The sequence below is a fragment of the Mastomys coucha genome, unplaced genomic scaffold (genome assembly GCF_008632895.1).
Source record: "Mastomys coucha isolate ucsf_1 unplaced genomic scaffold, UCSF_Mcou_1 pScaffold5, whole genome shotgun sequence".
NCBI lineage: Eukaryota > Metazoa > Chordata > Mammalia > Rodentia > Muridae > Mastomys > Mastomys coucha.
Window position 1 is genome coordinate 3,955,808 of NW_022196911.1, and position 13,373 is coordinate 3,969,180.

A 13,373-nucleotide genomic window follows, 5' to 3' on the forward strand; every position below is an offset into this window, starting at 1 on the left:
GGGAAGAGGGGGAGGGGAGGGGAGAGGTGGGGGAGGGGTTGGAGGAAGGGACTGGGAGGAGGAGAGGGATAGGGGCTTCGATCAAGACGTAAAGTGAATTTTAAAAAAAAGAAAGACAATGATCATATATCTGCAGGCACCAGGCATGGGTTCCTGTTCCGAGAACCCAGATCATTCCTGTGAGGATACAAACAAGAATAAATCTTTTTTTCTCCACAAAGAGGTCTGCCTTTACTGGTTGCCACTGTATAAAGTGCTTCAAGCTTGTTGGGTGCACACAGTTTAAGCCTCATTAGGCTCCTCACTAGTGGAGAAGAGGTTCTTGATGCTCATTTTTAACTGTTTTAAGCTTCAGGTTAGACAGAGACCTTCAGAAATGCTGCTCACAGATGCGTCATCTGTTCACAGTTAGTGACAGGCTCCTGTCGGAATCCATGTTAAGATGGTGCTGACAGCTCCAACAAGTGCTGGGGAGCCAGGCGCCTCATTCAAGCTCCTTCCCACATATGCCATGCTCCCACAGGCATGCTCTAGACTCTCCTGATGACACTGGGATCTGAAATTACCCCGGGGGACCAGGGGGAGGGCTCAGTCAGTAAAGTGCTTGCCTTGCAAGCAGAGGACCTGCAGCCTACAGTAAAATCAGAACGGCCAGGAATGGTGAGATCCCCTTGTAATTCCAGCAGTGAGCAGACAGGCAGGCCCACAGATTCCCTGGCTGGCCAATATGGCCTAACTGCCAAACCCCAGGTCTCATTGAGAGACCAGCATATAGGGAAGGAGGGAGGTAGGGTAGGTAGGTAGATAAGTAAATAGATAGATAAGTAAGTAAATAAATAAATAGCATGGTAGATAAATGTGAGGTGCAGCACCTGCCATTATCTTCTGGCCTACACAAACACACACACACACTCAGGAAAGCACTGATGCACAAACACATGCACACATATAAACCCATGCTCCTCCCCCCACACACCTGAGATAATGCAAGACTGTTCAATTACTATGTATTTACGTTGGAAGCACACACTCTCTCTCATTTGGATACACACACACACACACACACACACACACACACACACACCAACCTGAAGCATCAACTTTCCCTGTACTGCAAACTCCTTAAAACAGGGAATAGATTGGTCCTTTCACTGCACTCCTTTCCTCAGGAAAAGGTGACTCAGGTGACCACAATGCCTCCTTCCAGATAGGTAATTCGGGAGTTTTCCATCAGGAGAGTGACAGTCCTCTTGCTGAGTCTTTTTAAAAGGGAACTTGCCTTCAATTCCCTTCCTGCTTGCCCTTCCCGATCGAAATGTGAGACAGTTCATGTTTATAAAAATGTGTTCAGGGCTGGAGAGACAGCTCAGAGATTCAGAGCACTGATTGCTCTTCCAAAAGTCCTGAGTTCAAATCCCAGCAATCACATGGTGGCTCACAACCATCCTGTAATGTGATCTGACGCCCTCTTCTGAGGTGCCTGAAGACACCTACAGTGTACTTACATATAATAAGTAAATAAATCTTTAAAAAAAAATGTGTTCAACTCTTGCTTGCTGAGAATTTCCCAAAATACCATCTATTCAACTAAAATGGCTCTGTTTTCTAAAGTAAAAATTAGGACAGTCCATCAGCGGGGCAAAATATTTTCAGTCAGATCTGCCAGTTCCTGTACTTACTTTCAAAGTTTTCAAAGGCAAACTGTTCTAATTTCTCCGCCTATTGATCTGTGACTTAAAGGGTTGCTTTGTCCCAGTAAACACATCTGCATCTGCCCTCCTGGGCACAGGTTAGAAAACTGTTCAATTAGCCATTTGATGTCAAAGAAGATGAACCAGGCTAAGCTTACTGTCACAGAAACCCTATTCAAAGAGAAATGAGCAAGTTCAGCCACTGTAGCTCCAGCAGAACGAACCAGAAAAGAACAATGACGTGACCAGAGCATGTGAAGGCAATGAGACAAAGAGTGAATGACCAGCACACGTGGCAAGACAGGAATCAGGACAAGGGGAGGCCAGAGGATGCACCTAACCCTGGTAGGAGGAAAAGAACTAGGCAGGCGCCCCAATTTCAAAGGCAGTGCTCAAAGCACTGAGATTTAAAGCGATGGATGGATTGTCTTACACTTGACTTCAGAGTCCAGCACGACCCACATCACAGTCTAAAAACTGTCATCCCCAAAATGCGGCAACACATGCAGCTGTGTTCCAAGTTCATTGCTATCGCAAGAAGCCAGAGCGATCTTTCAGGAGCCACATCAGACAAGGCCACGGCCCTGCTTTTTATCCCAAGGACAAAGTTTTCTGGTGCCTGTCCACGACGTACACATGGCCTGACCTCTTTTCTCTCTCAAGGTCCCTCCCTCTCCCACTCCACCTGCCAACCTGCTAGCCTTCCTCTTCAAGCCCACCGCCCCTCCTTTGCTCAGCCTCTCCCCTCCCTGCAACAAGCTCTCTCACTCCACAGAGCCCTGGCACCAACTGTTCTCTCCCTGTTCTGTCCACAGCCAGGTCCTTCCTCTCATTCACACCTGGGTGGCATCGTTCTCAGAAAGGCTTCATCGGTGAGCACAGCATCCAAAGGGGAGCCCCTCTCTCCTCCACACCTCTGCTCTGTTTTCATTTCACACTTAGCACAGATATCTTCTCCTTGCAACCTGACCCAGAGCACCAGCTAGAATGACGTACTTCCTCATGAACCGCCAGCAGCCTCCATAGCCATGGGCTCCCCTCCCCTTCGGCTTCAGCAAATTGAAGCAACATTGTGGGAGGAAAAAAAATTTTGTCTGTGTCAAATATGTATACACTTTTATTATTATTTTCGTTATTAAGAAATGTAGTTTCGGCCGGGCAGTGATGGCTCACGCCTTTAATCCCAGCACTTGGGAGGCAGAGGCAGGCAGATTTCTGAGTTCCAGGGCAGCCAAGGCTACACAGAGAAACCCTGCCTCAAAAAACAACAACAACAAAAAAAAAAAAAAAAAAAAAAAAAAAAAAAAAAAAAAAACAAAACAAAACAAAACAAAGAAATGTAGTTTCAAAATGACTCACATATCCATTACACGGTATATTATAAATAATCTAATGACCACTGAAAACATAAGGGGAGGACCCATGTAGGTGCCATGTGAAAACTTGCGGTGTTTGTTTTTAGTTTTTCGAGACAGGGTTCTCTGTGTAACCCTGGCTGTCCTGGAACTCACTCTGTAGACCAGGCTGGCCTCAAACTCAGAAATCCGCCTGCCTCTGCCTCCCAAGCGCTGGGATTAAAGGCGTGCACCGCCACCACCGCCAGGCAAACTTACGTTTTTTTTACACGAGAGAATAAGCATCCAGATGCATTAATATCCAGGAGACCTAGAATCAAGCCTGTGTGGACAGATGGGGGTAGAGGGTGTCTCATTCGTTACATTAATTAGAAGCACATCTTTCTACCACAACATAGAACATCACCCGGGCAAGAGCTACCATTGAACCGTTTTCAAACAGGAAGCCACCCGACCTTTTTATACCCCATTCTTCCCAGAGGATATCAGGGATCCTCTCGAGAAAGGAAAGGGAAGTAACCAAGAACACCAGAGGGCAGAAAACAGATGATAAGTCCACTTAACTTGCCTCCTGTCCACCAATAAAAAAAAAAAAAGGAGGCTGTCAGGTCACAAGTGATTGAGACATGGGAGAGGTGACAGTCAGCCACAGGGGTACTGAATATCTAAATAAAAATCACCTGTTATATGCCATTCATTCACTGTGAAGCTTTATGAATTAATAATAAGTAATAAGTGTGTGGATATTTATACACCACATACTATGCCAAGTGTTCTCCCTGTACCGTATCTTTTCCCTGTAACCAAAACCCTGGGTGTTGGTTCCGATCTGTCCCTTCCCTTAGATGGGACAAGTATAAAGAGGAGCTTGGCTAAGTCATGTGTCAAAGCTTTCCAACCTCTCTGTGTCAGACGCAGAATCTGAGTCTGATTCTCTCTCCAAAGTCTCTGTGTCGTCTTCCGTCCCTCAGCCTGCCCAGCCTTCTCTCCCAAGGCAGCTAAACAAGTACACTTCCTGAAGCAGCTTGGGTACCAAACAGGCCCAGAGCAGCTGCAAGTATTGTTTAAGAAAGTTAAACACGTAAGCTCGTCGGTGATGCTTCCCACGGCATGTGCTAGCTGCATCGCTCAGACGAGAAGTGTGGCATCCAACATAAAAATAAAATTGGTTTGGGGATGTAGCTCAGTATCTAGCATGCCCATGGCTCAGGACTGGATCCCACCACTAAAAAAAAAAACAAAATAAACAAAATAAAATAAACACACACAGTCAAGAAAGCCAGAGATGAAATGGTTTATTCCATGACTGAGCTACCTTCTGACAAAACAGAGCAAAATCAAAACTTCGATAGCTCAGAGACTGGTAGTTAGTGCCCCAAGTGCTAGATAGTGAAGTTCCTAATTCCAAGCATTCTAAGGGAGCTGCAGCAAAGGCCTCAGGCATCTCCCTGAAGTCACGCCTTCCTTCCCACAGTGCTGACTGGAAGGAATGGGACATTCGGTCCCAGAGGACTGGCAGAGGAACCAAAGCCTGTCAAGGCAGACTGGGCCTCAGCCTCCAGATCTGGGACAGCTCATCTAACATGCAGAGCCTCAACTCAGCACCCGCAGAGATGTATGTGAAAGGCCTATGGAGATGGCTGAAGACAGGAAACCAAGGAGGGCTCTGCAGAGCTCATGTAAATAAAATGGCACTTGCTCATGCAAGCCCAGAAAAACGGCTAACCCGGGGGTAAAACCCCAGAGAAAGCAGAAATGAGGAAGAGGCAGAAGCCCGGCCATGGCGGGGCAGGCCAGAGGAGGCTCTGAAGGCTGAGGCTGCACAGGAAAGGGTGCCCTCTCCATCTCCAGTGGTCCGAAACCCTGGGCAGCTAAGCCCAGCACAACACAAACTTCTACATGCTGAGAACCATTCTTGTTATTTATTCCAGGGATGACTTTCAATGAGTGTCTCTTCCCTTTAACCTCAAAACATACACACACAAATCTCAAAGTCAGCTACAAGAGGGCTGCTCTACATAGTTACAGCGTAGAAGATGTGACTGGCCCTAGGCCCCTGTTGTCTTAAGTACTGCTGAGTCACATGAAAATAATCTACAGTCATGGTGAACACCGACCCTCACAACACCTCGTCTTAAAGAACATATGTAAATAAATAAATAAAACCCAAAGTTGTTATGAGCATTCAGAAAGCCCCAGAGGAAAGATAAGGAATCACAGTGGCTCAGGTACTTTGCTGAGAACTACCTGTGCTGTTGCTAGGTGATGCTTATAAATAGAAGCCTTAAGGTGCTTTTCTGTCTTAATGAGTGGCCCAGTGGAGCATCCTCAAAGAGTAAGTACTCCGAACTCAAGCACAGAGCTCATGTGAACACCAGCAACCCAAGGCCAGGGGCAGGGCCTACCAGCTAAGCTTAAAACCATGTTCTCAGTTGTGTGCTACAAGAGGGTTCCTCTAACTGTAAAGGGTATGTGATCTTGTTAAAATTCAGGTTCTGATACGGTAGGCCTGGAAAAGCCAGAGGACGTCAATAGCAGTGTTCATGGACCCCATGTCAGGTGGGTGTGGGTGGAGGCAGGAGGGCCATTTTAATGTTATACTAGCTAGAAGTTGAGTTACTATTAAAGCAGGGGCCAAGGAGCCCAGAGAGGTGGCTCAAGTGAGTCAAAGTGCTTGCCAATCAAACATGATGACTCAAGCGTGATCCCCCAAAACCAAGTGAAAAAGTCAGGCATGGGGGTATGCACTTGTACACCCAAACTAGGGAGGTTGAGCTGGGAGGGTCTCTGGAGCTTGCTGGTCAGCCAGCCTAGCTGACACATGAGCCCCAGGTACTGGTAAGAGATCTTGTCTCAAAACATGAGTCAGTTAGCACTTGAGGAATGGCATCTGAGGTGGACTTCTGAACCCACACATACATGAACATGCACACACTCACAGACACACACAGAGGAAAAGAGAAAGGCAGACCAATCGTTCACCATATTCACGAGAGGCACGTACCATCGGCTGATCTAGAACCCTCCTGACAGGCTATAAGCGCTGCCCCAGTCCTCTGCTAACCAGTGCTAACCGGTTGGCAACTGGCAGAAGTCTCTCCAGCGGAAGGAAACCAGTACTCCTGCATGGTCAGAATCCACCTTCTGAGACCTCACTGCTCACAGAACAGTTCATGACCTGAAGCTACAGGATGAAGGGAAGGAAGCAATAAAAAACACAGCACAGCAATTTATGGAGTACTTACATAAGATCACACTGCTGGAGACAAACCGGGAAGCCAACCGAGCTGACGTGGGTGCCCACGCTCCCAGCCATTCAGCTCCTCTGACTGGTGAGAGGCATCACAGAGATGAAGAGATGGAGGAAGGCTTCAAAGCGCAGCTTGTAAACCCATGACCCCGAGCCAGCCCTTCTTCCTGCCTCCGTTTCTTTAATATGGACTAACAATGGTACCTCTCTGCTTGGGTTTTCTGAGGATTCAAAGAAGGGAAGCTAAAGCAAGCTCTTGAGACAGCATGTACCACATCATAAATGCCTTCATTTAATGTTTTTTCCAACATGGTGATTATGAAGACTTTAATGCTAGAGCCCAGGAAAAAGAAGAGAACCAGAGAGGGGGGCGGACATATGGTAAAATGATGAGCCCACAGCTCCTGAGAGCTCCCCCATTCCAGTGACCAGAGAGGCTAAAAGAAAGGGTGCACCCTCAACTGGACAAAACCCTAGCCCCATAGGCTGTAGGGAGAAATGACAGTGTCCAATAGTGTAAGATATCACACTCCAGTTGACCTACAGGGTGAAACCCACCAGCCCCTCCATGAGCACACAGTGAGGCCCTTTAAGGTTGAAGGTTGCCAATATGCTGTATGCTCGGGCATTCCATGGAAAGAATGGAGGTCAGGCAAATGTCCCCAGTGCCACCCACCCACCCACTCAGCCTCGGAAGGGAAGAGCCCCCTTCACGTCTCACGGAGACACTGACTGATGCTAGCTAGCAAGGGCACTGGCTGGTGGGGGGGTGGGGCGCAGGGGGGCCGGTGTAGGATTCTGGCTGGAAAGCTATCCAGATGTGCTCACTCAGTACCACACTGACTGGGAGCTGTCAGTTCTAGCTGATCATAGCCAAGGGAAGGACAGGGACCCTGGGCAAAGCAGTGTCTTCCTTCTTGACCACATTACTCAACAGTGTGAAAGCAGAAGTGTATTATAAAACGAGTATTTAAAATCAAGCTCTGGGACAAAGACCTCGTCTATTTTAAGGTTCTGACCTGAGGATACTCAAGAGAAATGAAAATATAACGCTATTTCTACAGCAGAACTGGCCTGTAAGTAGGAAACTGACTCATGTCCTACTTGAAGTACATCTATGACCATGTTCAATGCCATGTGAGAGATACTCACACTGCCTATCAATTATCTAGATTCCCTTCCTTCCCAACCACCACATTCCAACTTTTTTTATTGCTGCAATGTTCCCAACTGGGAGCTAAAGTCTGGCACAGTGGGAGAGCACTTGCCTACCATTATTATGTGAGGCCCTAGATTCAATTCCCAGCACCACGCATATACACAAGAAGCAACCAATCAGCTTCCTCTCCAGCCTTAAGTGCCATGTGTCCATTCTGATAACTAAGAGAGGCTGGAAAGGGGTTCACCAGGAATTTTTTTTTTTATGCGCATTGGTGTTTTGCCTGCATGTATGTCTGTGTGAGGGTATCGGATCCCCTGGAACTAGAGTTAGAGACACTCATGAGCTGCCATATAGGTGCTGGAAACTGACCCTGGGTCCTCTGGAAGAGCAGCCAGTGCTCTTAACCACTGAGCCATCGCTCTAGCCCCTCACAGGGAACTTTCCCAAGAGTCTTGGCTGTCACTGGGTATGATATTAAGCCTGTTTTTCTGGCCTGACATAGGAAGAACCTGCGATAGAGCAGCCATGCACACTAAGGTACCACAGCACACGCTATTTACCACAGATACACCACATGGAGGCCAGGGTGACAGAGCCCCTGGGCTGTCCAACCTCACTCTTATACAAGAGAAAACTAAAACTCACAGTTGCTTAGCCCACTGGCTTTCTGTTGTGGGGCTGTAAAAGTTGCAAAAAAAAGAAAAAAAAACCTTTAGCCAAGTTGTTTGCCTAGACAGGTACCATGAAGTAGGAACTCATCACATGTATCCTTTCTGACTATGTGGAATAAAATACTTGTATGCTGATGGCTCTCCTCCACCAACACAGGATATTAATAAAGTACATCATGAGAGAGAACACTGTGGGCCTACTCCTAAGTGGGCTGAAGATTCTTGGTGTGGTCTCTGCACTGTCCTGGGAAGAAAATCCTGGGAAAAATGTATAAAACAGCATCTAAACACCTTGGCCAAACACTTCACCAAGCGGCTGGGTGTCACAAAGGAAGGCATTTATCATCTCCCTGCCTCGGTTTCCATAAGTGGAGAATGAAATAGCAGCACCTGCTTCAAAGGTGGTAGTACATATTAAAATGAGCTGATGCTTACATCATACCCAGCCTTGTGCCTGAGACTGTTAATATTTACTAGGCATCTATTCATATCATGGTAAAGCTGGCGATGATGTAGCCAAAAGTTAATAATAAAAGCCAGATGGATGTGTTTATCCAGCACAGTGCATTCTTTCTTGACGTGACTCTGTAATATTGACATAAGCACGGGCTTATGTAGATGTGGCCGATTAGAGATGGCGCTTTTGACAGTGCGCCTAACTGCTACATGCACGGTCACAGAACAGCAAGGGTGTCAACATGTCTATAACAAGCTGCTTTTTCCTGGGGATGTAGTTATAAAGAGGGAGCTGGGCCGAGAGACTAGCAGAGACAGCTAAAAACAACCCGCTAAGCAAACAAGTGTCAACCGTTTATTACAAGGTCAATACCGGTGCTACGTGATAGCGAGAAACCTTCACTTAATATATCACACAATCTGGAAGAACATGGCCTCTTGCCATTCAAGAGTTTAGTGAGTACTCTTATTTATTTTATTTGAAGATTCTAACACAAATAATTTCCACCTTTTACTGATTGATTGGTTGATTGATTGATTGATTGATTTGAAAATTCTAACACGAAGCATCCAGGTCTTCCCAAGATGCTGGCAAGTGCCATCAAAGGTATGTAACCTAACATGAGTGAACATCTGGGGTCCTGAGCCACCTCCGGCTGCTCACTCAGGGCAGCACAAAAGTTTTTCTAGATGAAAACAACCCCAACCAAGTCTCAAGGCCAAAGGTAACTCAAAATGTGTTTTAACATTTCTTCCTTTCAAATCAGTAATAATAACAGGATGAGAATTAACACTTTTTTTTCTCCCATCTAAGAGAGAAGATGAAGGAGAAAAATGAAGAAGAGAGGCCTGCCTATCTCCTGCGTGCCTGTTACCCTTTTTTCTGTTACTTTATCAAATCTGGCAAAGCCACAGGAAAGCCAGCGTGACCCCCTGTCACCTCTTCATGAGACTAGAACAGCACCATACAACAGAGATAGCGTGTGAGCCACAAGCCTGAGCCATGTTACCGTAAACCGTAGAGGCTGTAATTATGAAAAGAAAAAGGAAACCACTGGAGTTCATTTTAGTAGTAAATTTTATTCAAAGTACCATCACGTCAATATGTAATAAGTATGAAAATTGTTAATATTTTCTACTCCTTCGCACTAAGTCTTCAAACACCCTGGGCACTGCGTACCTAGTACCTGGCAATAAGGATTAGCCACAGGTCAAGGACTTGTGAGCCAATGTAGCCACTGGCTCAGCAGGCTCTGAGGACCCCTCAATGGTGCTAGGACAGTCAAGCAAGCCATCTGCTTCAACTCAGCAAGCTAGCCTGAGCACCTGGTACTCTCTTCAGTACAAGTCACACTTCAAGTTAAGGGAATGGGCTTAAAATAACTTAGGTCTACTGCTGCTAACCATGTGGCTTACTGCTCACTGGGCCAGAGTCACCAAGGCGTATGCATACAACCTTTTCACCGTGGCTTTACTTTGAGAGTCCTGGAAAGTCTGGCCGATAGAAAAACTACTTCCTAAAACGGTATTCTGTGTTTTCCTCCCGAGAAGCCAGGGATAATCGGACATACACCAGACTCTTCACTACTCGGACAGTCCCTTCCAGCGACCTATATAAGACACTGGCTTGAGAAATGACAGGATGGGGTTTCCACTGGGTCACGGCCATGGGTAGGGCAGTTTGAAAGATGACCTGAACACACCAGCATCACCTGCTTCTCCAGTCTTCTGAGATAAACAAAAGCAAAGGCAGAGCGCTTAGCCAAGTGTGAAGCGCACTGCGACTCTAGACTCTAGTTACTTATTCTTCACCTAGAAGATCAGTGGGGGATCAGGGGTGGGTAACTTGAAACAGATGTTGAAGTGAGGAGGTGGGACCCCTGAGACTCTACTGATTGATTTCGGTAAACTTTGTACTATTGGAAGAGGACAAAGAGAGTTGAGTACCTCCAGCAACTGTCCCTAACAATCAAGAGAGACAAGATAAAGTAACAGGGACCCTTCCACTCCTGCTACACAGCCCAGCACCCACTGAGTTTCCTCTTCCGAGCACTGTACAGAACCGGACTGTATGTATTCCAGACACTCAGCTCTCTCTCTCAGTGCTCAAGTGGCCTCAAAACGCTGCGCCCTTGGGGGTCCTGGCGTCTCCAGAGCTGAGTCCCTGCCTCTGCGGGAGTCCTGGCGCTAGGGTTCTCGCAGGCGCGAAAGCCAGTTCGCCCTCTCCAACCCAAACAAACAGGCTGGGCTGGCCGCAGGAGTCTTCGTCTACCTGCCCAACTGCCGGGTCACGCCCGCGGACTGCTCCGGGCCCGCAGCCTTTACTAGATTCAGGGCCAGGGGCAGTCACCCACACAAAGAAGCCTTGTGCCTCTGAGCTTGGCGACAGGCAGCAAAGTCCCGGGCACCGTACCCGAACATGGCAGAGAGAGGGCCCTGGCGCCAAATCCCAAACCTCCACATTCCCAGCCGATATTCCACGGAAAGGCCAACCCATAGCTCCCTGGCTTAAATATGGGTGTCCCGTCGGCTGCAGACAACGCGCACCCCCACCGAAAGAAACTGATCCGAGCAGGCGCACCAGAAATGGGCGCACAAGCCGCTCAGCAGAAGTTTGCTTTGTCGCCGGCAGGAGGGGCCGAGCACCCAGTGCCCAACCAACTCTTGGCCCGCCCCATGTCCCCGGCTGTAGGACGCGGGGGTCCTCCACGGCTCGCTCACCTCTAGTCCAATCCACCACTTGTTTGGGGCTCCACTTGGTCACGGGCTCCATGGTAAGTTGCTTCACGGCCCGCTGGGCTGGGGAGTCGACGGCGGAGTCCTGCAGCTTGAGCCCGCGGTTGTCCCCTGCGTGTCCCGGGCGCTCCACTCAAGCCTGCCCGGCCGCAGTCAGCCGGCCATCGCGCTGCGACTGAGCGAAGGGAGTGCGGCCCTGGGTCCCAGCGCACGGGACAGCTGTGTCCGGTACGGCTGCTCCCCGCGGCTACCGCCGTCCAGATGCAGTTCCCCCCACACCGCTCTCTGCTCCAGCTGCTTCTCTGCAACCACCGCAGCAGCCGGCGCAAGCTAGCAATCTCAGACCCCAGACCGGGGCTCCCCTGGCGTGGGACTCTCCTGGCCAGGAACTTCAAGGTTGGCTGGCCCTCCGCCGCTCCTGCGAACGGTGTCCGCCCCCCGAGGTCCCCACTCCGCGTGCGCCCGCGCCTCGAGTCTTCCCGCCAGTCGGTCCCACCTCCTGCGCCACCGTCGCGGGCCGCCCGGGCGGGGAACAACGCGGAGCGTGCGCGCTCGAGGTTGCAAAGTTTCTGCTCCGCTCGCAGCTCCGGGAATAAGAGAGGGGGCGGGGCGGAGCTGGAGCAACACGTGGGAGGGGGCGGGGCCGCGGTGACGCGGACTCCGGTTGCTTTCCCTCCGCATCCTAGCTCCGGATCCTGGGCTCTCCGCTTTTTCCTTTTCGAGGGGTGGACTGTAGCTGCAGCCTGAGTCTTGGAGAGCCGCTTGGCTCCGAAGAGCTCCCAGCTTAGTGGCAGCGGAATCCTGTAAACAGCCTTTTTTCTTTGTTTGTTGCTTTGAGATGTGTCTGTTCTCGTTTTTTTTTTTTTTTTTTTTTTAAAGCTTCTTGGAGTCGCAATCTCGCTCAGCCATTCAGCCGTCTTCCTTTTAAGTTTCCTAAAGTAGGCCAGTTGTGTGTGTTTTGGACAAAAGGAGGGCGGTGTACCACTGCTCTTAAAGCCGCTACGATCAACAATTGGGTTTAATAACACCAGAATGGCAGCTCTTCGCGTTGTGTTTTGCCATAATGTAATAGTCATATTTTCAAGATGACCTAACGCTCGATTCAGATTAGTCATTAACCCTGAGGCGAAATTTGTCAGCAAGCCAAAATGAAAAGAAAAAAAAAGAGGACTTTGCCCAGTTTCAGCCTCTGACAAGGGGAGGAAAACCCTTTCCGCACTTCAAGCCTCAATTTGGAAGCAGAGCACGGGTCTGGGGAAAACCCTAGAACCGGTGTTTACCTCCCTCCCGCCCTCCCTGCTTCACCTCCTACACACATGCAGGCACTCTTTTGGTCCCTACTGAAGTCTTCTCTCAATTATAGTTGTTGATTTCCATTTTCCCCTGGGCGACTATTAACCCTATCCAAGAAAGAGGCTGCTTGGTATTTTGGGTATATTGAGCTGGGTCTGTTCTTCCTCTTCCAGCTCCTTAGCTTCCGGAGTTAGGAGTGGTTGGTGTTCATTCATTCAGTAACTACCAGCAGTTGCTTCCCCTGTTCTAACCACCGCGTTGATATCTGCTCTGTTAAGATAGGTGCTCTCTATTACACTTGAAAATTATCGCTAGCACCCAGCTAGCTGTCTGTTGTATAAGTGAGTGTTCTGGGTGTATAGTGCAAACTGTCTTAGCCTTCCTGTGCAATTTGTCTATGCAATGGAAAGGTGCAACTATCAAAAAATAGCGATTTTTTTTTTTAACCAAGGGTAATTACCCAACCCAGAAACTTGGCAAAGGCCATGAGAAGACTCCTGGTAGAGTAGGTGCCCTCTTTTTAAAAAAATGATCTTTGACATCTGTCTTTCCTTAACCATCTTGACCTTTGCACAGTGGGAACTGTGCCTACAGTTTCAAAAATAGCTATATGATTAGATGACCAAGCAAGTAATTCATCTACAAAACAGTGCTGCCTACAAGAGGGGACACAACAATAACTAAGTTGATAAACTATGAATCTGGCTATATAACCCTTGGAGTCAACAAAAAGGATCAAATGCTTTTGCTGTAGAATTT

General features: G+C 48.3%; 1 protein-coding gene across 1 annotated transcript in view; it reads right to left on the reverse strand.

Moving 5' to 3' along the window:
* Positions 1-11,430, reverse strand: part of Cnksr3 (CNKSR family member 3) — a 99,642-nt gene extending 88,212 nt beyond the window's left edge. Inside the window, exon 1 of the mRNA XM_031352758.1 lies at positions 11,307-11,430. Coding sequence (XP_031208618.1) covers positions 11,307-11,358 — 52 coding nt within the window. The 5' untranslated portion in view covers positions 11,359-11,430. The remainder of the gene's footprint in view (positions 1-11,306) is intronic.
* Between the last annotated feature and the right edge of the window lie 1,943 nt (positions 11,431-13,373).